At 37.8% G+C, this 26,790-nt stretch overlaps 1 protein-coding gene and 1 long non-coding RNA gene across 2 annotated transcripts; both read left to right on the forward strand.

Annotated features, from left to right (window-relative positions):
• Nucleotides 1–11,665: 11,665 nt before the first annotated feature.
• Nucleotides 11,666–24,408, forward strand: LOC134531498 (uncharacterized). The gene is made up of 2 exons (XR_010075014.1): nucleotides 11,666–11,836; nucleotides 23,232–24,408. It is a non-coding gene; the product is annotated as an uncharacterized LOC134531498 (long non-coding RNA).
• A 50-nt stretch (nucleotides 24,409–24,458) lies between these two features.
• On the forward strand, nucleotides 24,459–26,019 carry LOC134531380 (uncharacterized). The gene is made up of 2 exons (XM_063367083.1): nucleotides 24,459–24,477; nucleotides 24,893–26,019. Exons 1-2 carry the CDS (start codon nucleotides 24,459–24,461, stop codon nucleotides 26,017–26,019), a joined length of 1,146 nt encoding a protein of 381 aa, XP_063223153.1.
• The last annotated feature ends 771 nt before the right edge of the window (nucleotides 26,020–26,790 follow it).

Consider the following 26,790-nt stretch of genomic DNA (forward strand, 5'->3'; position numbering starts at 1 on the left):
CCTCTTCTAGTACATCGTAATCAATATTAAAAAAGTTACTAGTAGATAAGTATAGTTCATATGAGGACAGGGGCTGGGGGCTGGGGATCGGGGATCCGCGGCAGCTACCTTAAGGCTTCGCTTCATCAGCCATGTTGGATTATGTCACTTCCTTCGACCATGCACACACGAAAAATTGTCCCGTTACGTTCATCAGCCATGTACGCACGAAAAAATGTCCCGTTACAGTAGTAGGATATAGCCGTTTCTGGGACAGGCGCAGGATCCGGCGGGAATCTTGGATGACATCATCGGCGACCATCTTGGACTCAAAAATTCCCTAAAATTCCTTAAAAATGACTCAAAATGACTCAAAAATTCCCGTTTTCGAGGGAAAAATTCCCGTTTCGAGAGAAAAATTTCTGTTTCGAGGGAAAATTTCCCGTTTTATTCCTTAAAAATACCAGCAGCTAGAAATGTCCATATGTAGGCTTAAGCATCCATGTCTACAGCCTCAGATAAGCCTCTGACGTCATCATGGATGATGACGTCACCGTTGCAATTTCCGTTACGGTCGCCATCTTTAAATTTATTATCCGATTTTAATAAAAAAAAATTTAAAATTCAATTAATAAAATTTTAATTAAAAATATTTAAAAAAAACATACATTTACGACACGGAGCTCGGAGTCCTCGGTTCGAACCCGGTGAGGGCCAAAAAAAAATTGGCGACCGATCCTTCCTCCACGGAAGTCACCTACAGACTAACCTACCACCACCAATAACAAGGTCAACTAGTATGATGTCATGTCCGCCATCTTGTCTTCGTCTGCTGGAAGCCATCATCTTGTTATCGTCTGCTAGAGTGCGCTGACGCCATGTTAGTTGAATTCTCACCCGCTAGAGTGCAGTAATCATTTATTATTGATGTGTCACCCGCCATCTTGTCATTTGGCCGCCATCTTGGAATTGTGTAATTATTTAGCTAGAAATTCGGGAAAAATTCCAAAATTCATTAAATAAACCACTCATCAATTTACATATTGATTCGGTCAGTTGCTGTCCCTGGTTCGATACTTGATCGATTCAATATAGTTTAATTTTATGTAAAAAAATAATAATTTCAATAAACCATGTTCAACATTCTTAAAGAGACTTTAAATCCTATAAACCATCATGTCCGCCGTCTTGGAAATTCGTAATTATTTAGCTATAACTCGTGAAAAAGTTCAAAATTAAGTTAATAAAATACAATCAATATACTGATTAATTAGATCGACTAAGGTCCTTGGTTCGATTTAGGATGATGCAAAAAAAATTAAATATAACAACAATTCAACATAATAGTGGCAGGTTCCAGGAATTAAACACCGCAAGTTCTTTTACAAACATAATATTTATTACATAATTTCTATTCTACTACAGGATCGATCACTTACGAAAGCTAGCAAATTTATAATCAATCACTTAGTTCCGCATCGGTGTGAAATGACTAATTCTCAGCTCCAATCGGTTTATACTAGATAGAGTCCAACCAGAACCTTTACAGACATAGTCCTCCTCTTCTTGACAGAGTTTCTGGATACCGTTTTTAACAGTTTGCTTCACATCGTCAGAATTGTAAATTACTGCAGCCGATGTCTTGAATGCACACTTCCTCACTTCGTCTTCGAATGGATACGGCTTTCCATATATACAGTCCAACCACAAGTTATATTTTGATGGACCGTTTGTTGCTACATCATCAGTAAGCTGATTGATTATGTCCTCTCTGATATCATCAAGAAAAGTGCAAATGTCCTTCAACTCACCGAATGTATTTAGATAATAGTAGTCTTTCAACGTTCCACGAAATGCAGACTGCGCCAAGTATAACCCATTATCATTCACTTGTAATGCACCGAGCACAGTATTAGGTTTATTTTCATGTCCAGACGTTATAGCAATCGGTTGCTGCACATTGGTTTTCTTGCTTGTACGCTTACGAGTCTCCAATCTAAAGCGAGGAGTCGAAATTTCTACAGGTAGTTCTTCAGTAGACACACGGACTTTACCGTTGCATTTTTTCACATGCCGTCGCAAACTATCAATACGTGTAAACCATTCATGACACTCATCAGAGCGGAACTTTATGCGAGATGGATTCTTCTTGCATTTACTCCTCTCATGTCTTCGTGCTACATGAGAAAAAGTGAACGACATATCGCAGTAGCTGCAAGGATACCTTGCTGATGAAGACAAGCCTTTCAGACCCGATCCAGATACTGACGTTGCCGCAGTTGCGCCATCTCCAGGCATACTCTTATGAACATCAATGCATCGTTGTTGAATAGAAACCTTTACTTTCTGCCGAACAGCAGGACCTTTGCATGTCTTCATGTGCGTTTTCATATTATCTTTTCTGGCAAACTGCTTATGGCATTTCTCACAAACAATCATTTTACGATAAAGGTTCTTGACACATTCTCTCTTTTCGTGTCGTCGAGCATTGCTGTTGTTTGTGAAAATCTTGTCACAGTAACAACACCGATGTCCGTTAGTTGTTGAATCACCAGCCATTGAAGTCTCCATCGAGGCTGAAACGAAGTTCGTCGTGTTTTCCTGTGAAGCCAGCACCACCGGCATTAAATTCTCTTCTGCTGGTGGTACCACGACTGTTGAAGTCTCCTCCAGTGTTGTCAGAGGCGTTGCCGTCGGGATCTGCTCTAACATCGTCGGCGCTGACGTTAGAGTTTCTATAGACGATGGTACATCCTCCATCAAGTTCGACATTAAAGTCGGTAAAGATGCCATCGATTTCACAAGAACAGGTAATTACGCGACTTATGCACCAGAAGAAACAAACTAGGTGATCCTTACACCGATAACGTCAGTAACAAACTGAGCATCCTGCTGTCAAGGACTCGCTTATATACATGCACAGGATGGAATAATACGCTAGTCAAATCAAGAACCATCAACAATAATACTCGAGTCAAAACTACTTTAAAAATAGAAGCCCACTCAACGAAAAAGGCAGCATATTTGGAAGCAAATTCGACATATGAAATGGACATGCAATGCACGCACCTGCAGATTTCATCACAAAGTTAACATTTAAATTTCATTCAAGCGAAATAGCAAGCCAATGTCACATCATCATATTAACATCCTATTGGTCATACTATCCTCAAAATTTCACAGTATTATAAATCACACCAGTTATATACGGACTTATGGTTTCTAACACACAACAAATCAGTCATTTTTCTTTAATAAATTCATATTTTAAAATGCAAAATATACATGGTAAACGAAGAACCAGGTACGTAAATATTTTATATACTTTATGCACACTGTAGACGCCAAGAGCTTGAAAGTACATATGTAAGAAAGATATTTAATAAAACTCATATTAAATTGTATATTTATTCCCATTAATACACATCAGATCAAAAAAAGTAGGTTTTATTATATAAACCTCGCATTTCTTAGTTCATGTTTCATTGAGGACGTATAAATTTCAGCATTTCGCGAACCAAGTAGAAGTTTTAACCTATTCTTCAATCATTTGGATTGTCTCTCGATGAACAATTGGTCTCATGTGCTACGGCTTCCATCTTCTTTACATATTTGTTATTATTAGTCTTAAAATCCACGCATCCGTGTCACTATCACAGACGCAAAGTTATCATCATCATCATCATCGTAGCTGTCATCAATATTATCATGAGGTGCTACAATATCACTCATTTTATGATGTCGTTTCCGCATTTCAGTTGTCAGAGATTTACCACAATCTATGATCTTGTGAGCTTCACATTATTCTCTATTGTTTTGTAGACATGGTTAGTTACATTCTCGTTTTCTTTAAAAGCCTGTGTGTCCAGTTTTATTATTTAATCCTTCATCCCATCATCCCAAACACAATTAAATCATCGTAGTATACAGAAAAAAAAATCAACAAAGTTCTTTTCATTTAATCTTAGGAACCACATCATCCTTTCCACCTATAGTATAGTTTCTTGAGCCCAAGAGTCTTTCAATATATACCATGTAGTGTTCTTCAAGAGATGTGGTATACTTCTAGTTCTACATACAAATCTATCCTATCATTGATTTGTTGACACATTAGAAAAAAACCTTAAAGTTAATTTTTACGTGTTTTATTAAATTATCACTTCGGCTAAAAATAATTACCACACATAGTGTGTTATTACATTTCCTTCTTCATCTGCAATGCTAAGTTCCTTGATAATAAATCCATACTGACTAGAGAAGCCTTGGAGGTTTACACATTTCGTCATGGTGGTCGAGACGAGACTAAGCCGGTAATGTACTGTCAGGTCTTAGATAATAGACGACACAATCTACCTTTTTGCAGGATGTCTCGATTATGTCCGGAGCCTCCTCGTCACAATCACTGGTCCAGTGATGACCGAAGTTGCAGACCTCTAGTTGGAAGTAACCATCCTGGGTGACGTGCACACGGCGGAATCCGGCGTTACTTCCGCGTACTTTGCAGACGGATCGAACGGGATTTGCTTGAATTTGTAGCAGCAGCACTATACCCACACGACTATGTGTTGACTGCTGTGTCTAGGGTGTTGTCCTCAATTTGTTCCGCTAGGACCACCCTCCAGTCCAGTCACATGTACCGTTGCTTCCGTTGTTGTCCCCCGCCTTGCTGGCGACCTCCAACATTCCAACACGGTGATCAACCATCCAAGCCCTAAGCATGCTAGCATTGTGTCTTGAGATCGGACCTGGACATCCAAGTTACATAGAGTACAATATACTCTGAAATACATAATAAAGAGAAAATTGATATAAATAACATTATACTTTGCTTAATAGTTCCAGAAGTAATGAACGCACTGCTTGACCAGTGACTGGTGTAACTAAATATTAAATATATTTTATTTTCCATTACCTTTCGTGGAATTTATTAATCATTCACTCTACGAAAAACAACTCAAGACAATATACCTGACCAACGAATTAAATACAGTACCGCTATGCCTTACATGAAAGTCTAATTATTCGATAATCTAAATAACCTATAAATCGTTCATGTACAAAGCCACACATACAGGCCAATTTTTTCTGTGGACCATGAGACCGAGTCATGACAATATCAGAAGTATAGGCTAGTCATTTCAGGACCGCAGGACCTTCTTCGTCTTTAGATAATTACAGTCATTTAGACCATCATGAAATTTTTATACATACTAAAGGACCAAGCGACCTTGAAAAATATTTTAGTAACACCAAGAGGTTTTTAACTAGTAAATATTCAGTCACTACATATTTTACTACGCGCAATCAACAAAACGGAAGCACCATCAACGAAAAGGCAGCACAATCAAAAAAGTCAGCACATTTGTAAACACCATCAACAAAAAGGAAGCACATTTTGGAAGCACCATCAACGTAAAGGCAGTACATTTTGGAAGCACAATCAAAAAAGGCAGCACATTTGGAAGCACCATCAACAAAAAGGCAGCACATTTGGAAGCACCATCAACAAAAAGGAAGCACATTTTGGAAGCACCATCAACGTAAAGGCAGCACATTTGGAAGCACCATCAAAAAAGGAAGCACATTTTGGAAGCACCATCAAAAAGGCAGCACATTTGGAAGCACCATCAACAAAAAGGAAGCACATTTTGGAAGCACCATCAAAAAGGCAGCACATTTGGGAAGCACAATCAATAAAGGCAGCACATTTGGAAGCACCATCAACAAAAAGGAAGCACATTTTGGAAGCACCATCAAATAGGCAGCACATTTGGTAACACAAGTTACGAGAACTAAGTCTTAGTTAGAAATCAGAATGCAAGAAATAAAAACATTTAATTTTTACTTTTAATATTTAATTTATTTCTTAAGATTATACAAATAGAAGTAAAATAAGCCATTATTGTATGTAGCCAGCTTTCCTCAGTTCTTCGAGTATGAAGGATATTTCTTTTATGCACGAATAGTTTCCTGCACAAAGTGAGCCATGTAGAAGTCTTAGCCGGTCAACCAATAAGTTTGGATCTTTCCACGATGTGTAACCAATCTCTTCTACTACCATCTCACTTGCTTGTTTATTATAAATACTTTTAATATCACAATCGTCCCAGTGATCATAATAAGCGTTATCAGATTTTATTATTATAACACGTCGTTTCCATCGTTTCGGTCTCAGGACACCGTTACATTCTTCGATCTTGTCAGCTTTAGGTGCTTCATCACAGTCTATGCTTTTGTCAACAGCCTCAGAGTCACTGTAACAATCACTGTAGAAGGCATCCTCTTCACCCAGATTACCATATGAATTCGATATCGATGATGTCGAAGTGCCATTATCGTCTTCATGCTTCCTTTTTAGGAGTCCATCATCATTTTTACAAAGTAAGAAAGATCTACTTGAATTCGGCTGGAATGTATTCTCACTTTTCACGTTAAGGATTCTTCCATTGTCTTCATTCTTCCATAAATCATCATCGACCTTCAATTTAAGGTTTTCGTCGAGATCGGAAGAGCCACGAACATAATCTCTCTCAAGACAAGGAAAATTATTGTCGTAATGCAGATCACTATTCCTTAGTCTAGTAGATCCATCGTTGTACTCTGGCTTGTACGCAGGCTTAACGTTACAATTTCTGTCTTGTCTTTTTAAGCTCTCTCCCCGCGTAAACGACTTGTTACATCGAACGCAACTTATCATATTGCGTAGTGGATTTTTAACACAGTCATTCTTCTGGTGTTGTCTTCCATTGTTTCTCAAGATAAATTCTTTGCTGCAAAACTTACACCTGTGTCCTTTCGATACAGCGACAGACACCGAATCAGGATTCATATTAGTTACTGTGACTAAATGTTAGATACAAACAGACAGTTTTCCAATTGGAACCATTACTTAAATATAATTTTTTTAAATATTTCTTAAGCGAGAGTTAAGTTATCTCATGCAAAGGTACTTGTTGTAAGTAGTTCTGCTGATGACACCACGTATTGCTTGCAGGTAAATAATATTTCTTTCTTTCATGCGGGATGCAGGATTCTCACTAACGATCGCAATAGAGGGATGACATAGCTAGACTCCAAGGAGAAGGTAGTTTGTTCTCCCAGTTAGTGTTTCTCAGATTTCTCAGGGTATATATTATTATTTGACTGAATAATGATTTTTTTAAAATTCCATTTAATAAAAATAAAATAGAAGCACTCAGAGAAAACCATCAGGGATGATCAGGATCTCTTGTTCTCTTCCTCCCCCGTTCTGTAGTTTTGATGACAGAAACATCTAGTTCAGAATGTGTGTCCATTATGTGAGATTTATGAAGAAAAACACTATTTAATCTACATCACAGCACAAACTTCTTTCAGATATAACTCAGGAGCACAGGAACACACTATTTCTTTTCTGCAACAAATGAATGTGATAAATTCGAATACAGCCAGAATGTACAGCCTAGAAAAGAAAAATTATTAAAAATACAATTGTTCTGAACCATTGGTAGTTTCATAATAATAATCTTTAAATAGGCATGTTTTGGAACAGAAATAGATATGGCAGACTTCTAAAAATGAGGTTAATGCAGCATTTGGAATAAATTGAAGTAAGCATGTATTGGAACTAATTTAGAAAGGAGAAGGCAGTTTTTGGAAAAAAAACTTAGATTTGCTATGGTGTTTAAAATAGGAATAGATTTTTTTTGGTATAATATGACAACATCAAAGGATGCGAATTCAAAAACAGAAGGTGCCAGTACCACCAACTCATTTTGTGATTTTTGGGGAGAAGGCAGGTTTTGGAACTATACGACTCATATATAATATTTCTTTAGCAAGGGCCCTGCTATCACACAAGGTATTTAACGAAACATTTTGATACATGCTTTTTTTTTTAAAAAAAATCATACATATTAAAATTTTACATAATTGCTCTTTCTTTTGTAATTATTTTTGTTAGAAGAACATTACATATATTAAAATTTTACATAATTGCTCTTTCTTTTGTAATTATTTTTGTTAGAAGAACATTACATCTGTTTTTATCTAATGAGGGTTTAGGTTGGATCTTATCAAACATACGTGAAAGAGCATCAGCAACAACATTTTGAGATCCTCGTATATGTTGCACCTTAAATTTTAGAGATGAAATCCTCATTACCCAACGACCAATTTTTCCTAACTGCCGGGGATGTGCAAGAAGCCATGATAATGCCTGATTATCAGTTTTTAGTAAAAATTCAACATGTTCTAGATAGGGCCTTAATTTGTAAATACCGAAAACCACTGCCAAACATTCTAAGTCATAAATCGATGATTTCTGTTCCTGTTGAGTGAGAGTTCCAGACACGAAGGCTATCGGCTGTCTAACACCATCAAATTCTTATGCCAAAACTGCTCCTATGGCTGAACCAGATGCATCTGTTTGTAAAATTAAAGGTTTAGAAAAATCAGCCATACGAAGAACCCGAGGACTGATTATATAGTGCTTTAATGATTCAAAAGCCTTTTGTTGCTCATGACCCCATTCAAACTTAGTGTTTTTCTCGCATAATTTATTAAGTGGAACTGCTTTTTGAGCCAGATTAGGAATAATTTGCCAAATAATTCTATCATACCAATAAATCAGGCAACACCTTTTACATCTCGTGGTGGAGGGAACTCTCTGATAGCTTTCGTTCGTTCGGGATCAATGGATATTCCACGTGAAGAAATGTTATGTCCTAAAAATGTGATTTCCTGTACCACAAACTTAACCTTTTCCGGATTAACCATCAGACCAGCCTTTTCAAGGCGAGACAAAACTTCCTTTATGTGTTGGAGATGGTCATCAAAATTCTCAGAGTATATGACAAGATCATCTAAATAATTGTACACAAACTTAAATTTGACATCGTGGAAAATTTGGTCTAATAAACGTGTGAGAACTTGTGCACCTGTTGCAAGACCAAAGGGCACTAGAGTGAATTGATAGAGATTCCATGGTACACAGAAACTTGTAATTGGTGTAGATTCATGTTTTAAAGGTATTTGTAAGGTGGTAAGCTGAGTTTAAATCGATAGTAGTAAAGAATTTGGCCTTTGAAAACCAGTGAAAGGCTGAATGCAAATCTGGTAATGGAACTGATTCTATTTCAATCTTTTGGTTCACACGGCGGAAATCAACTACCATGCGTTGTTTACCTTTGGGTTTTGGTACTAAAAACTCAGGGCTTGCATACTGAGATGTAGACTGTTCAATTACTCCTTTATCTAATAATTGTTGTATCTCTTTTCTTAGAAGATTCGTCTGGGGAGGTGCTAGACGATAAGGGTGACTTCTAACGTATCCATTCTCATGGAGTTTTATTTCATACTCGAGAAGTTTTGTAAGTCCTAAATCAGAAGTGAGAACTTTGGGAAATTTTTCACACAAATCCCTAATAGCATTACGCTGATGCTCAGGTGAGTTTATTTGTGTGTTTGATTTCGCAAGATAATATCGTAAAAAATTTCGATAATATTAAAATACGACGATGAACTTAGTGGCTACCAAGTAGTTGGTATGCCCAAAGACGGGTCTTGTCTCTTCCATTCAATATCTTTCTTGGTGTATGGTAGAACTGACTCAACTTGCAGTATCATATCTGCTATAGTTGCATACGTTGCTGAACATTGGGACGAAATGCAAGTGTACACGTGTGATGCTGATGGTGACGTATACACGAGCGCGCAATCCTACACGAGCGATATGATGAAACCCACTACCTACGGCTCAGCTTCTGAGCTTATGGCTGCTGGAAAAATATTTCCCTTCACTTTTGAAGTGTATGAGAAGGGTATACTAAGAGGTTCCTTTGGCGATGCTGGCCAAAAAAAATAGTTTACATTTTACTGGTAGTTACTTAAGCGGCCACTAGGCGTAAATACTGCGCCGATCTTTCAGAAATTAAACCGTCTAAAAGAATAAATAATGAACGTGAAAGGGCAATACGAAAAACTGTTGCTACTGTACAAGAATCAGAACGGGAAAAAAAGAAAAGAAAGATTTGTAATAATAAAAAAAATCTCTTAAAAAAACTTTATCAAATAAGAAAATCTAATAAAATAAATAAATATGCCCACGTTTCTACAAAAATAAGGTAAATCCCACCAAAAAATTTCTGTAAAAAAATTAGCCAAGTCTCAATGGAGCTGCTTGTTTATCTCTAAAAAAGTAATGAAATCTAGACAAAGTCGTGCCAAGTCTAAGGTTCCTTACTGCGATTTCTTTATTATTATAGTTAATGTTGTGTGACTTGGCCGTTGAAGGGTACACAAGGGTACAAAACCAGGTGCCCCATGACACAATTGCACCAATCTGTCACCAGAACCGCTACCCATTGATGATGGAAAATTGCCACTTGGAAAACGTTGATCAGTAACCAGTCAATTGTAGACTTGATAAAGCTGCGTATTTCAATAATACTTATGTGTAGGCGAGCCTGAAACAAACAGTATAAAAAATTATTTCCAGTACATACAGACTTCTAATCATTGATAGAAGTCCGTCTGTACGTCTATTTTATGTTAGATCGGTGGTCGATTTGACGCTCCAAAAAGAAGAGAGCAGAAGTCAGCATTGCCAGTGCTGAATGCATGTGTTGCACAATCAACAACAGCCTAAAATGAGACACTATCGTCCAATTACCAATACCAGTATGGGCTATTATCTCGCTTAACAAACAGATATAACATTACGTGTAAACAAAATTGACTTGTACCCACTAACGTATAAAGAATGTTCAACGGCCAAGTCACACAACATTAACCATAATAATAAAGAAATCGCAGTAAGGAACCTTAGACTTGGCATGACTTTGTCTAGATTTCATTACTTTGTAGAGATAAACAAGCAGCTCCATCGAGACTTGGCTAATTTTTTTACAGAATGTTTTTGGTGGGATCTAATTTTCGGAAAATGTCATCCTGCGTAACATAAGTAACATTACTGTGAAGTTTCAAGTCTGTAAAATATATATACTTGAAAAAAAGGGCAATAAAACAAATTAAACACAGAGAGAGGAAAAAAACAATAGTTTAGGTTTGTGATATAAAGTGATAAAAAGTATTTAAATACTAATTGAACTCTTATGAGGGTACTGATTGCTTCGTTGTTAATAACACACAGGTGTTTTTTTTACTTGTATGGGAAAATTAAGAATGATAAGGCATCTAGTGCGTGGCAAAAATGTTAATAGGCAATAGGAAATAAACTTCTAGCGCCTGCGGCATTGTCAACACACACTTCGTACGTGTACGTCTAACCCCCTCCAACGCATTTGATTCTAAATTGGACTTTTAGTAAGGATCCCTACTGTTATTGATAATATAATATAGCCTATAGCCTTCCTCGATAAATGTACTATCCAACACTGAAAGAATTTTTCAAATCGGACCAGTGGTTCCTGAGATTAGCGCGTTAAAACAAACAAACTCTTCAGCTTTATAATGTAACGGCCGAAAATACTGTTGGAAACCAGGGAAAGCTTTTTTGTTTTTTAATAGCTAGCCAGACGATCAGGAACAGCGGGACACGATGAGGAAATGATAAACGCAGCAGGAAATATTGAAGGACAGGTGAAGCGGGAGTTGGGGGGAATGTTTGCTAACGATAGCATAACACAGCCGCGGAAACAAACAGGGGGATTGCCGCGCGCTCAGCTGGCGTGACCTTGGTCACAGCGCAGCGAAACTCGGTCATAGGCACAGGGAAGGAGGTGGAGTGTGTAATGACGTCAGAAGCGGCGCCGAAGCGGAACTGTTTTGTTATTAACAGACGCGAACAGGGTCATGACGGGCTTCTTAAACAGAGTCAGTTGGAAGCCACGCTACTCCGCCGCCGAGACGACGATTGGTGAGTGATCAGTCACGATGCGACGATGGTTCAACACTAGACAGCAGCACAACGGCCTTATGCCCATGTAGCTGGTAATATTCGATATCTCTCTCTCTCATTTCAAAAACTAAGAATACGCAGTTTAACAATCACTCGGTAGACATTATGAATAAAGAGTAATAAATTAATTTAAAACCGTCACGTAACTTGGGAGAAATTAGTCTGCAACAGTTGGTAACTGCACAAACAACTAAGAGACAAATGAGGTCAAGAATAAGCTATAGGAAATGGCCGACAGCACGGTTTATTTATTAACGACAGTATCCCTGATAGGCACGACTATGGTTCAGTAATTATGTGTAATTTATGTGTGATAAATAGAATGTTATAAATTGTAATTATAAAGACACAGAAAGTAGAGTATTATATATGTGCTGAATAAAATGTTAGTTGAAACTGCGGAAATAAACATGTTCTTGTGGAAACGTTCACCCTTAACCTCTTTATTTAAAATGTTTTGCAAATAGGGACCTTTCACCCTACCTTAAGGACTGTTTAAGGAACAACACGAGTGGTGGAACCGCCCCCAGAACCTGATACTCATGACAGGGCCGTCACGATATCAGGAACACAGACGATCCCGGTGTGGTTTGGAAATCACGTAGGTTTTTTTCGTGGCTGTGCGCGGCACACGACTGTAGTTGCCATGCGTCACGCGCCGAGAATGTTGTCCGGCAGGAAGGGCGAGTATAGTTCATTTGCGGTAAAAATGAATACTTTTACGGCCCTGCTAAATTTTTCCATTAAAGAAATTTTGAAGTTTCAGTGATTTTCCAGCAGAAATAATGTTGTGTAACTAACAAACAAATTGTATCAAAACAATTAACGGTAAATGGCTGTCGCGGAGGCCCTTAAAAAATTTTCATTTTACCAGAAATGAACTATACAAACATGGCTTTCGTTGCACGCAGTTTGGAGAAGGGGAGGGAGGTTGTTGACAGTTTCACATGTGAAAGGACGTTGAGAGAGGAGGGGGAGAGAGACACGATGGTTTGTATTCCTGGGAGGGATGAACCTTGAAGTCGCAAGGGAAGGAGAGGTAAGCCGTATGACGTCTTGCATCCGCCGCCTGTGCTGCCGCCAGCCTGTCTAGACGGATTCCTGTGCTCCCACTTACGTTGCACAACTACTGCTGCCGTATTTTTAAGCAGAATGTCCGATTTTTTTTTCTCTTATACGAACATTAGTACAATTATTATAAACCCACACAAAATATATGCTGCGTGTTAAATAATGGCTTTTTATATGCTTCTATTGTGAGTTTTACCATTTTTCCCCAATTATTTTTGTTTTGGTGCCAAAATATCAGATTTTTTGACGGTTCCTGAGAATGCATGGTACTTTTTAAGAGAAAATGTTTAACCAGAACATTGAAATGTTGATTACATGTGATTCTAAACAACAAGGCCCAACTGCTATTTTTTATGTCACAATCCTTAAATATATTGTGTAAGTACCATGAATAGCTTAATAAACCCATATTTTTTTAAAAGACGAAATAACGACGAAATTTGTGGTTTTAAATTACGAAATCAGGTTCAAAATAAAACCATATAATCTTTTCTCTAGCAATAATATTCACTGAAGGTTTAATTGTTACAATTTTTCCTCGTGCCAAACTTACATACAGTTATTGTGTACAGCTCTTAAAAATAATGAAAATAAATAAGCACGATTTTTTTTGTTACATTTTATTATTGAAGAAAGAAAAATTGAAATAAAAAAATTAGCGTTAAGCACTTGTTTATGAAAAAAAAATTGACCTTCTTTGAATTTGTCAAATTCATTACAAATACAAGGTTGGTAAAGAATGTATTAAAAATGAAAATTGATATATTCCCCATTAGAGACATGTTCTACATGGATGGAATTGGCCTGATGCTTACATGAGTCAGCTGTTATACCCGATGGCACACAGTGTTTAACGATATCTACTAAATCAATAAGTAAATAAATAACTACTCACAATTCATTTGTGATGTGTCGTAGCAGATCTGTTCATTGATGGCAACGACATCTCTCCTAATGAATTCATTAATATCTAATATTTTTTCCCTTTTCTCTGGGCACTTCCACAGTCGCGGAAAGGGGGGGAACCGTGCAAATAAGCACACTCCTACTTCTTATCGTCAGAAATCGAAGGAGCCTCCTCAGAACTGTCCTGAGTTTTAATTGGGGTGTCCCCATCTGAAAGAAGAATTGCAAAAACAAAATTTTTTATTTTGTTAACTAGAGTTAGTTTTGAAATCCTTACATGAGCAAAATGTAATTCAATCTACATCAAAGTTCTATTTAATAATAATGTCAATATGAGTAACATAAATTCATTACATTAAACAATGTATGTTATGAATGATATTACAAAAACATACAAGAATGAATGTTAAGCTTTCTTGTTTGTGCACCAAGTTAGCGCTCTTGTAAAGGACAATGAAATTGTAGCTATAATAATGTATGTGCAAATCAATGACAGATTTGATCATCAAATACAGTGGGCAAACTTACCAACAGATCATTTATCGCCACTAACAGAATGATCTTGTCGTGAAGATGGCCAGTTTGGCTTAACCACTTTACATGGTTAAGTATCGCCTGCCCACACAGCTTCCTATTTTGTTCCTTAGGCCTGTTGTCAAAATAACAAAGATACAAAACATTTAGCTCTATTTCACATAAAATGCAACAATGCACATTTTTACCTGTTAAACAAGATTCCAGGCTATTGTTTTACATTAAGTAATTATTTTGTGTGTGTTCAGAAAGACTATAATTCTTTTATACTTGTAGTAACTATATATTCATTGCAATATGTGTTTCTTTGTAACAATAAGTAATATTTTTTCATCTGCAATAATTGTTATTTATAGAATATCGTTTGAAAATTAACTTTGCACCAAATAATAAATGTTGTAAGTTGAAGAAATGAAAAAGTTAAGCATTGCACATACACATGCCACAATATAAATCCATTTTAATTCCCACTCAAACAATTCGTTTTAAATCAAGGTAAGAGAAACATCAAATATCTCTTAAGTCTGAGCCTTTGTAAATCAGCAAAAAATTACAACATTTAGTGGAAATATAACGTAATAATTCATTATTAGCTACCAATCTTGTAAGAATGGTAACCAAAAGTCTTCGCCAAGCGAACAAAATTTGAGGCACCCACCAACTGTGCAACATAAAACATAGGCTGAAAAATAAAACAATTGGCTATTAGGTGTAGTTTATACTAATTAACAATTGCATATATGGTATTACTGCTAAACTCTTAAATTGCAAGACCCCTGCCCTCCTAGCTAAATATTTTTCTTTTAAACTTTTTTCATGCATGTAAATATTTCTTAATAAGTCTATGTTTTAAGCTGTGTTTACATTTTGAGATAGTATAGTCAGACGTTAATGTGTATTTATCATTATTAATATGTTTTGTAAACGATGGTTAGTGGGTGTTTACATTTCTTAAAAAGTCTCGCTAAGAATATTTTACAGTTTTTATGTATTTTAGGGATGATAGTTGCACTTGCTGTGTGTTTTAAGAATGTACTTTGTATTTTAACAGACATTTTAAAACATTACTATTTTTTATGTAATTGTCAAAAATACGTCCTTGTACTGGATTTTTGCTTGTTTTGGCCTACTTTTTTAGTTTTTTTTTCTAGATAAGTTTAATTTTGTCAAGTAATTTATATTAGGATTGCTGTTTTTAACTTTCATTAACGTGTTATATAATTGTCTGATAATCACTTATTTAGGGTTTTCAAGAAAGCTTTTAAACTTTGTTTAAGGTAAAGGCACCAGTAGCTGACACATTAAAACTACTTTACACACATATTTCATCATGAAATTTATTCTTTCTCTAAAGTAAGAAATGAAACAATTCTTCAGTTGTGTTAGAGGTATACTTAAGCTATTGAACAGTGAAATATTATTTTGTAGTGTTTAGAAAAATAACAAAAAATATTTTTTCTTGGGTTTGAAACATACCAGGAGCTGACTGGGGGGGGGGGGGGGGGAGACACTTCATAGGGCATGGCAATCGCATTTTTCTAGTTGCTATACATTTTAATCTAACATCTGAGCACGAAAATTATAATCAAAATACCACGTTGATTAAATATATATTACATTTGTTTTAACATTTTATCAAATTTCTGGCATAAATTGGTATTGTTGAAATGAAAATACGAGGGTTATTTTTTTTTCAACCTCCGATCGGCTGTAATAAAAAAACGGGAATGAATTGGGTAATTATTTTTATGTCAAAAGAAACGTACATCTTTATTTCTCCACATAATGACCGTGCAGATTGAGGCATTTGTCGTACCGATGCACCAGCTTTCCAATACCCTCTGCATAAAATGATGCCTCCTGCCTATTCAGCCACGTTTTAACAGTGCCCTGCAGTGTGATTACAGTTTCATTTCTCCATGGCATGCCCATAAATCGATACCCTAATCGCTCGTACACGAATCGACATGTCTCTAGTGTTTAGCCCCTTCCACCAACCATGTGGAGCGGCCAACTCACACCTCAGTTGAAGCTTGGTTATGGGAATGTCATCATGGCTGCAACGATAAACTGTACGGCGAAATGCGAGCTGCGTGGAGTCATCCGTTTCTTACAGGCAGAAGGGCACACTGCAGCAGAAATCCATCGCCGAATGAGTGTTGTGTGTTAAAACGTGGCTGAATAGGCAGGAGGCATCATTTTATGCAGAGGGTATTGGAAAGCTGGTGCATCGGTACGACAAATGCCTCAATCTGCACAGTGATTATGTGGAGAAATAGAGTAAAGATGTACGTTTCTTTTGACATAAAAATAATCTCCCAATTCATTCCCGTTTTTTTATTACAGCCGATCGGAGGTTGAAAAAAAATAACCCTCGTAATATATTTACTTAAAAGAAAATAAACAAGTTTTCGTTGGCATGTTGAACCACTTGTTTATCCATCAACACAATAATTAATGGCGTTGGCGTTGAATTAAGCAATATTAGGTTTAGTAAAAAATTTCTAAGTAAATTTTGTTTCAATCTTGTTGAAATAGTAATCTCGTTAAATATTATCAATGATTTCATGAACTACTTTATAAATCACTGTTATGAAACATGCCTGATTCGGCTACGTGTTGTGTTAACTACTGCTACAACAAGAGAAGAGATAATAATTTACTTTACTTTAAGTTTCCGCTTGACGAAACTAGGTATGTGTAAATTATTAAAACGAAACAAAATAAAAGTTTTGTATAATTTAAATAGTGATGAGCATTTTGTTTTCATGCCCTACAGAATTTCCTCTTTTCAGGTAGTGTGTAGTCGCACATGAGGACAAGCACACAAGACATTAATACTTAGGTGCTGTTCTAAATGTCAATGAGTCTCAAATTCTGCTCAAACTTGCTGCTTATGTACTTTATTTATTCTAAATGTTTTGTATATATTTTATTTTTAGGTCGAGAGGGAGGTGTGGGTATAAATTTTGTATTGCGTATCCAAGTCTATCCCTTGATACTAATGGCATGATCCTGAATACATTGATCCTGTGGTAATGATGCTTGCTGTTTTATTTAGTATATCGACAGATCCTGAATATAATTTTTTTTGGATGTAACAATGAATTATGATTATATATTTAGATTTTAAAAAATCCTGAAAAAACTTTCTTTTACTTTGTAACATGGTTTGTATTGTAATATCATTGTTATGTCCAGATCTTTCCAAGTACTGAATTAAAACAGCAAGCATCATGTGCCTCCGGATAAATCATACATGATCATGCCAACAGAATCAAGGGATAAACTTGGATATGTGATACGGAACAATTACCGAGGTGAGGGTTGTGATAAAATGAAGTGTCTTTTAATTTTTATGTTGAAACTAAGGTTTTTTTCCCCTTAACAATTGCTACACACCTGTCTTCAAGAAGTGAAGATAGGAGAAAGATTTGTACTTTCACCTAATCCATAAAGAATTAGATGCCATTGGTAACAGCTTCATTTCAGTTTTTGTGGAAAAATTGTACATCTTTGGCTGTTAAATTTGCCAGAAATACACATTGACTGTGATAATGATTAAATACTTCTGCACGTTTTTTTATGCATTAGTTTTGTTTGCGATTTGTAATGCAATTCGGTAGGTACCTACGACAATCCTAACCTTAACCTCAATCAACATGATTCTGCTAGAACATAAATTAGTAGTATAGTAGTTTTATTGTCGACTACAAAAATAAGCAATTTTATTGTAAATGTAGTATAGGACTCGTCAAGAATATTAATCATTATGAATATATTTTTATATACAATCATATACACATAAACAATCTATGATGTCCCTAGTTAAAATTTTGATATTTGCAATTATACTTAAAGATTTATCTCCATGTTTAGATATATTAGTGTCGTCAGCATATAATACAATTTTCCCACTCTTAACATTTTTAGGCAAATCGTTAACATATATAAGAAAAAGCAAAGGTCCTAGTACAGAACAAAGAGGAACACCAACAGCTATGTTTTGCCTATCTGAATGTATTTTATGTTGGTTAAGGGATCTATATGTTGTACTACGATTACTTGTGTGAACGCTGAGACAAGTAAGATGGACATTAAAAAAGGGCAGCAATTTATTATAATCCGAAAATATGTTACATGTTATGCATTTTGACAAATGTTATGCTACATAAACAAAAACATTTTTAACCGAAATGGGGTTAAGGCAAACACCGTCCCGAAGGTAAGAAATTTACTTATTATTATAAAAATATTGCTCTCCTAAATCATTATGTGTTACGTTTACCGATATTTAGTTAAATGATTTGCCTTTTTTATAAGGAAAAAAAATAAAATCAATATTTATAAATATTAATGCATGCACAAAACAATTCACAAGCTCGCCAAAATTCAGTTGAAGCTGCAAATTTCCCTACTATACAAATTAGTGTTAACAGCAATTAACAGCAAATTGTACTTTCTAGAATCAATTTTGTATTTAAATTAAAATATACTTATTATTTGAAATGTAAGTCTTATTCCAGAAGGTACTTTATCTCGGTTTTAAGCCATTGCAACTTCGTATTAATGTTTGTCAAGTTTGCATTTTTGTATAGCAACTAGGGCATTTCTGAATAAAAAAAACGTTGAACTGCAATAGCATTGAGTGTCCTCTCTGTACTAGTACTTTATTTACTCTATGAAGCTGACATTACATGAACCAGTACCTGACATAAATTGCATTTTCTGCTACAGTCAAGTTTAAAAGTAAAAAGAATCAACAAAATTGAAATAATGCTAACTGAATAATTGATATTAACCCCTTAGCTTAATCATTAAATTACAAATATTGTGTCAAAAAATAATAATATTTTTTATTGCTTAAATAAGTAACATGTAATGAAACAATTTCACTGGAGAAAAAGTGATACCTATAGTTGACATTTAAGAACTTCAGCTATGCACATTTTAAATAGACATATTTTAAAAGCCCGGGTATACTCGTTTAGGTACAATTTTTTATTTTCTATGACATTATTTATGTAATTTTTTTTTTGTAAATCAAATTGACTCAAGAAAGAGAAAATTTACATAACTAATTTTACATATAACTTACTAAATATATTAAAATATAAAATAGTGACATGCTAATAAGACATATTAAAGATATGTTTTTTTTCGATAACATATTGAATACATACTTTTGTTAAAATATATATATTTTTTTTGCCTATTGGAAAGTCACATTTCTGATGTTAAAAAAAATAGATACCCACCTGTCAAGCAAATTAGAACAAAAAGTAAAAATTTACTTTGCTAACACTGTTTATAACTTACAAAACTAAAGAAAAAAATGCAGATGAGACTTAAGTTTCACATGTTGCATTGATATATTAGATCCAGTATTTCTAAAATATTTCAAATATATTTTCTGTTTATGGTTACTAGAAATGCAGACATACAATTAGACCATTAGTTTTTGAAAATTACTTTCCTAAAATGAGTTTGGACATGGAAGCGTATAAAAAACTGGTAACTCATAAGCAACCTATAATGTTCATGTCCATGTCAATTCAAAATTGATCATGCCGCAGAAACACACATAATACATCAATACTGTACTCATAAAATCACTGTCTCATGGAAATAGCACAAAATAATATAATCATACCCAAAACCAAAACAAATTATTCCAAGTGTTTTTCATTTCACTAAAACATACTGACAACTTCTGAATGTTTTCAAATGTTTGTCGCTGTATGATATGCTTTGAAGCAGGGAACTATGCACAAGGCAACGTCACAGTCTTCGCAGTAGTACCTGGACTCCCTTCTTGCATTTTTCCCTTTGCAGTCAAGTACACGACTGCAGATGCCGCAAAGTTTCGTGGAGTGTTGTTTCTTCGGGGTTGGTGGTAGAATGGAGGGGAAATGCCTGCCAGTCAATCGCAAGGGGCTAGTGATTGAAGATGGACGACCCACTGCTTTGGGAGAGTTGTCATCATTCCTGTATTTTTTGAACATCGTATCGATAATATCGAGCCGGAAATCAAGAGCGCTTTTTTGGCCTCCTGTCATTTTATACAGAACAAATGCGTTCCACAAAGCTAGTTCCAGAAGGTGAAAAAAAATTTTCTTGTAATACTTCTTCCCTCTTTTACGTGTCACAGGGTTGTCTGCTAGATGCTGATCAATTTTATCCACTCCTCCCATTGTTTTGTTGTATGCAACCACTGCCACAGGTTTTATTTTCTCGTTATTTCTCTTGTGTGTAGTCATCATCTGGGCAGTGTGAATGGAAGTGAGCATGCATACATACATCTTTTTTATCTTTCCATTTTATCGCCGTTATTTTTCCCCTCTGATAAGAAGAAACCTCTCCTCTCTTCAGTTTCTTGTTGCGAAACGAAGATGGCATATCTTTCCTCGATGGCCGTACTGTGCCATAAACGTCAGTCCGTTTTGAAACGAGCAGATCAGCCAATTGTGGAGAGGTGTAATAGTTGTCTATTGTTAGGCAGTAGCCATGGTTAAAAAGTGGCTTCATCAATGTCATTACAATTTGTGTTGACTGGGGCATGTCTTTATAGCTTTCATCAAAAGATGTTCCTTTCCCTGTGTAGATTATAAGAGACCAAAGGTAACCACTCAGTGACTAGCAAATCATGAAGCTTTTTATTACAAATCTCGCTCTCTTCAAAGGTAAGTATTGTATCCACCCCAATCTGCTTTTGTAAAGCATCAAACTTTCGTCTATGGTAAAATCTTGTTCAAGTGTTCTAAAACTGGCCAAATTTTATTGAGTTTTGGTTGTGGGTGGTTTTCCGGATCATAAGTATTGTTGTCTGTAAAATGAAGACATTTCTGCAACAACAAAAACCTTGTGTAACTAAGGACTTGGCGAAAAATTGGCGTTGCAAGAATTCGATTTTTTGTCCAGTACATTTGGTAGGTAGGTTTTTTCACAATGCTCTGGAGCAACACAATGGCAAAAACATGTGTATTTCATCACTTGTTGTTTTTTTCCATTGGCTAATATTTTTTTCCCTAGCATACCTGTTTGTCTCTGTAACAATAATATCTACTAGTTCGTCATCCATAAAATAATGTATATACTGAGTTATGTCTTGTTCAGGATCATGCTCAAAATGAATGCCAGCATTACCTGTAAATGGAAACCGTGATGGATTTGGAGGTAATGTATTAGGATCAATTTCCACCCACTGACGTGCACTTCTAATGCCATCTTCAGAAGAGCTTGAATCGTCATCTTCAACCGATAATGATTCCTGGTCACTATCAGTTTCAGTATCAGATTCACTAAACTCTAAATTATACTCTTCATCACTCGCCATATTTTAGTACAGTTCATAGAAACTAATATTTGCACACAAGAACTATACGGAATGTTTCACCACATCTAATTTCAAATTATTTCCCGCCAGTTACTTGCTTACATATAAAAAATATATATATCTAAAATGCTATCTATGGAAAAATAAAGTAACAAAAACTAATGAAGGAATGATTGTTTGAAGTACACAGTAGCCTACATCTCCCGTGTCTAAAATATACTACAGCTCTATCTAAGAAGAAATTACGTAACTAAAGTAAAATCGATTGCTCGCAGTACGTCAGCGATACACCAAGCACAGGTGGTATATATAGAGTGATATCTATCAGCTAAATATGTAACTGCCGTTAACTGTGTGTTCTAGGCAGCTATCTACAGGAAAGAAAGCGAATTCACATCAGCGAACGTAAATGTTCGGGATTTTAAGTATTTCTTAGAACTTTGCACAACTGCCCGAATATATTCGGGTTTTTAAATTTAGGTAAAAATATATACATCTTATATATATAATATATATATATAATATATATATTTAAGTTAAGAGGTTGAGTACAACAATAAAGTTTTATGAAAACTTCAATTTATGTAAGTTAAAGATTATGAAAAAAACTACAAATAAAATTCTTGCTGAAGCATTAAGTAACTTATTGCATTACTGCATGTTCATATTTATCAAAGAGTCCACGTCAGACATTCAAGAATATTTTCACTGCAAGTCCATATCTCTCAGAGATTCTATTTCAGGCACTCGGAAAGTCCCACGATCATTCACTTTTTGTGGCATATTTATTCGAGTTAACACATCTTCTTGTTTATACCAACACTTATCTTCAGAAGCAGGCCATTTCCAGTTTTACCCACTCATACTCATTGCCTTAACGTAGTATTGGCCACCTTTGATTTTTAAAACTTGGCCAGGAAAGTTTCCCTTTCATAATTCACTATTACAAAACTTGACACTGTGAAGAGCTGGTGTGTTTTCGCAATGTCATTGGTTTTTGCTTTTCTTTATTGCCATGGCCTTCAGTGTCTTCTGCACACTTCTTCAGTTCTTTTTGTAACTCTTCTTTCTCCCTCATGTTCTCTTCAATGTCATCACTTTCATCATCACTGTAAAAAGAAATTTCATCTTCAGAATGATCTGATGAACTTGAAGAAATATAATGCTTCTTCTTGTGGTTTTCTTTTTCACATTCCTTTATTTCTTCTTTTTTTGTGTTTTCTCTTTTGTTTGGTTGTTCTTCTTCATTTTTTTTTTAGTGAGTTTGTTTTCATAATATTCCGTGTAAGCAGTAGAGGAGACAACATAAGGGATCTTTTCTCTTTTTCTTTTTTTTTTCTTTGGATTCTGCTGGCCAACAGAGACCTCTTGAAGGTAGATGGGAGCATGTTTTACCACTCTCCTCTTTTTTTTCAGTCTCATTTGTCGTACTTAGCGAGATGTGGCATGGAAAATTTGTTTCAAGTAGCGTAGGCTGTTTTTCTGATGTACTTGTATCCATTTCAGAGACTTCTTCAAGATCTGCACCTCCGTTATATTTGTTATCGGAAGTGGATAAATCGTGAACTTTCTTGTAAAAGTTATATAGGGATTTATCTTTTATATAACGAACCGTTATATTTGGCGGCCCAACGTGTGGCTGGCACGGACGTTTACACGACCCTGAGAGCAAGACGGACATTTTCGGCGGAAAATGACAATGATCTCCCAGAACTGTCGGCGTAGCTGAGCGGCGAATGCGGCTCTCTCCGAGGCGAGAGTCGATGGGCTGCTTCAGCGAGTGAAGAGTTCCAGAGACAGCGGAAAGCAGTACATCGAGGGACAGAGCGACCCAAGGCACCGTGGGACTTCAGGCCTGTCTTATCGCGGGACTTCAGGACCAAGCTTCGAGGGACAACGTGGGATGGATTGCCGGAAATAGCAAGTGAAAGGAGCAGTGTGGTGTACAGAGTTGTGTAATTAGGTTTGGAAAATTGTTGTACTGTTTTGTATGTGTAGTAGGTTTGATACCAGAGTTGTTGGTTATTTGTACAAACATGAGTACCAATAGAAGTGAAACTACCGATTTCGTAGGATTTTTAGAAAATCCTGAAAATTCAAATAATTCAGATCCCAACCTTGATGTTGAAATAATAGAGCAAGATTTTTCATGTCGGCAGGAAAAACCTGTAAACTGCCGAACCAGGTCAGATCATGGAATCCCTTAGAATTAGCAGCCAAGTTGAGGTTATTTTGGGTCAGTTTCAAATGATCAGTTGATATTGAATATGATGAGAGCAATGATGCGGGACATGGCACAGAAAATTTAACAGGGACAACGGGAACTCACACAAAAAACGGACAAGAAAAGAAAAGAAAAGAAATGACCTAGTACCCTCTTAGCCAGAAGGCCCTCCGGGATTTTAGTTTACTTTACATTAATTTTACAGTTAAGATCCCACAGTGAACCAGACATCGCACCCCAATCCCTACAGTTCCGCTCAAATCGGACGCTAGAGGGGCCTCCCCTGTGCGCTCTCCTTTTCGAGAGCCCTACCCACTCACTGAGCTACCCTGCCCAAGATGCGAGGCCTCCCCCACCGTGGTAGTTTGAAAAATAAAATATATTTATTTTTTAAAAGAGATACCTAACTAAAATTTTGCTGAAATTGAAACCACTGCATTTAAGAAAAAAAAAGAAAAAGGAAGAAGGTTGTTTATTGAGTTATTTTAAATTTGTTTTGGTTCCGGGCTATGGAAATCCTGGTCGGAGGTCCGTTCTTGTTAGCTCCCAAGAAGAGGTCTAACAAGAACGGAAGACGGTCGTTAGCCTGGACTCTCGAATAACTATGTGCTACTTGAGCTAGTCGTTCCCTCACAAATTGAGGCAGGACAGCTTGAGTTTGCTTCTAGAGTGTGTCTCTCCATTCCAGGCCCCGAGCATGCGGGCAGGGGAGCGGAAATCCAGCTACACCCTCCACGCACCCACGGAAACCAGGAATGGAGGAGCCTACATACTACTGGGATCATCCTTTCGAAATGGACCAGGGACAAGTCAGGTCACGGCAGAGGAGCGCCCGAGGGCGGTTAAGCAGCGACAAATCCCCCCACCCAGGGGAGGGGCGAAAGGCAACAATTCAGCGGCGGGCCGGATACCGTGCCTTATCCAGCATCCGTGTGCCCCCCAGGCGTGGAGACGTGCGCCACCCAGCCCCCAACCCCCCGCCACAGGCGCAGAGACGTGCGCCACCCCGCCCCCATCCCCCCGCCACAGGGGCAGAGACGTGCGCCACCCAGTCCCAACCCCCTGCCACAGGCGCAGAAGAGCGCGCCACCACGCCCCCTACCCCCGCCACAGGCGCGGAAGAGCGCGCCACCCAGCCCCCTACCCCCCGTTACAGGCACGGAGAAGAGCGCCACCCAGCCCCCTACCACCCGTTACAGGCACGGAGAAGAGCGCCACCCAGCCCCCTACCCCCCGCCACAGGCGCGGAGAAGAGCGCCACCCAGCCCCCTACCCCCCGCCACAGGCGCGGAGAAGAGCGCCACCCAGCCCCCTACCCCCCGCCACAGGCGCGGAGAAGAGCGCCACCCATCCCCCAACACCCCGCCACAGGCGCGGAGAAGAGCGCCACCCAGCCCCCTACCCCCCGTTACAGGCACGGAGAAGAGCGCCACCCAGCCCCCTACCCCCCGCCACAGGCGCGGAGAAGAGCGCCACCCAGCCCCCTACCCCCCGCCGCAGGCGCGGAAAAGAGCGCCACCCAGCCCCCTACCCCCCGCCGCAGGCGCGGAGAAGAGCGCCACCCAGCCCCCTACCCCCCGCCGCAGGCGCGGAGAAGAGCGCCACCCAGCCCCCTACCCCCCGCCGCAGGCGCGGAGAAGAGCGCCACCCAGCCCCCTACCCCCCGTCACAGGCGCGGAGAAGAGCGCCACCCAGCCCCCTACCCCCCGCCGCAGGCGTGGCGAAGAGCGCCACCCAGCCCCCTACCCCCCGCCGCAGGCGCGGAGAAGAGCGCCACCCAGCCCCCTACCCCCCGCCGCAGGCGCGGAGAAGAGCGCCACCCAGCCCCCTACCCCCCGCCGCAGGCGCGGAGAAGAGCGCCACCCAGCCCCCTACCCCCCGCCGCAGGCGCGGAAAAGAGCGCCACCCAGCCCCCTACCCCCCGCCGCAGGCGCGGAGAAGAGCGCCACCCAGCCCCCTACCCCCCGCCGCAGGCGCGGAGAAGAGCGCCACCCAGCCCCCTACCCCCCACACAGGCGCGGAAGAGAGCACCATCCTTTAGAATTGGAATGTCTACTGCTACAAATTTAATTACCGTCCTCAATCTTATCTACTATGAAGTCACTAACAGGGGCCAGGTTGATGCCTGTTACTTTGATCTAGCCAAAGCTTTCGATTCTGTTAGTCTTCCACTTCTACTTGTTAAACTATCAAATATTCGTTTATCTGACAACTTTGTTAATTGGTTTTCGAGTTACCTCAGTAACAGAAGTTTCTTTGTCTCTATTAACAACTGTACTTCAACTCTTCACAATGCTTGTTCTGGTGTTCCTCAGGGCGGTACTTTATCTCCTTTACTTTTTAATCTATATATCGATGATATCACACATTTCTTGTCCCACTCTACTGGTGTTCTGTTTGCAGATGATCTTAAAATCTGTAGAAAAATTATCTCAGTCAATGATTGCATTTTATTGCAATCCGACATCAAGGCAGTTAATCTTTGGTGCAAATCAAATCTTGTCCGTCTTAATCATGATAAAACAAAAATAATTTCCTTTACCAGGAAATATTTTCCTATAAACTATGAGTACAAATTAGAGAATTTAATTTCATAATGACTGCTTTAAAAGATCTTGGAATTATTCTTGATTCTAAATTTTTTTTTTTAATCAACATGTAGATTTTTTAATTTCTAGTTCTCGAAGAACACTTGCCCTAATCTACTATATAAAAATAAGTCGGGTTTTCCTTCCTGACGCTATAACTCCAGAACGCACGAACCGATTTCCACGGTTTTGCAGTCGTTGGAAAGGTCTCGGGCTCCGTGAGGTTTATAGCAAAGAAAATTCAGGAAAAATT

Source organism: Bacillus rossius, chromosome 3 (assembly GCF_032445375.1).
Source record: "Bacillus rossius redtenbacheri isolate Brsri chromosome 3, Brsri_v3, whole genome shotgun sequence".
Classification (NCBI taxonomy): Eukaryota; Metazoa; Arthropoda; class Insecta; order Phasmatodea; family Bacillidae; genus Bacillus; species Bacillus rossius.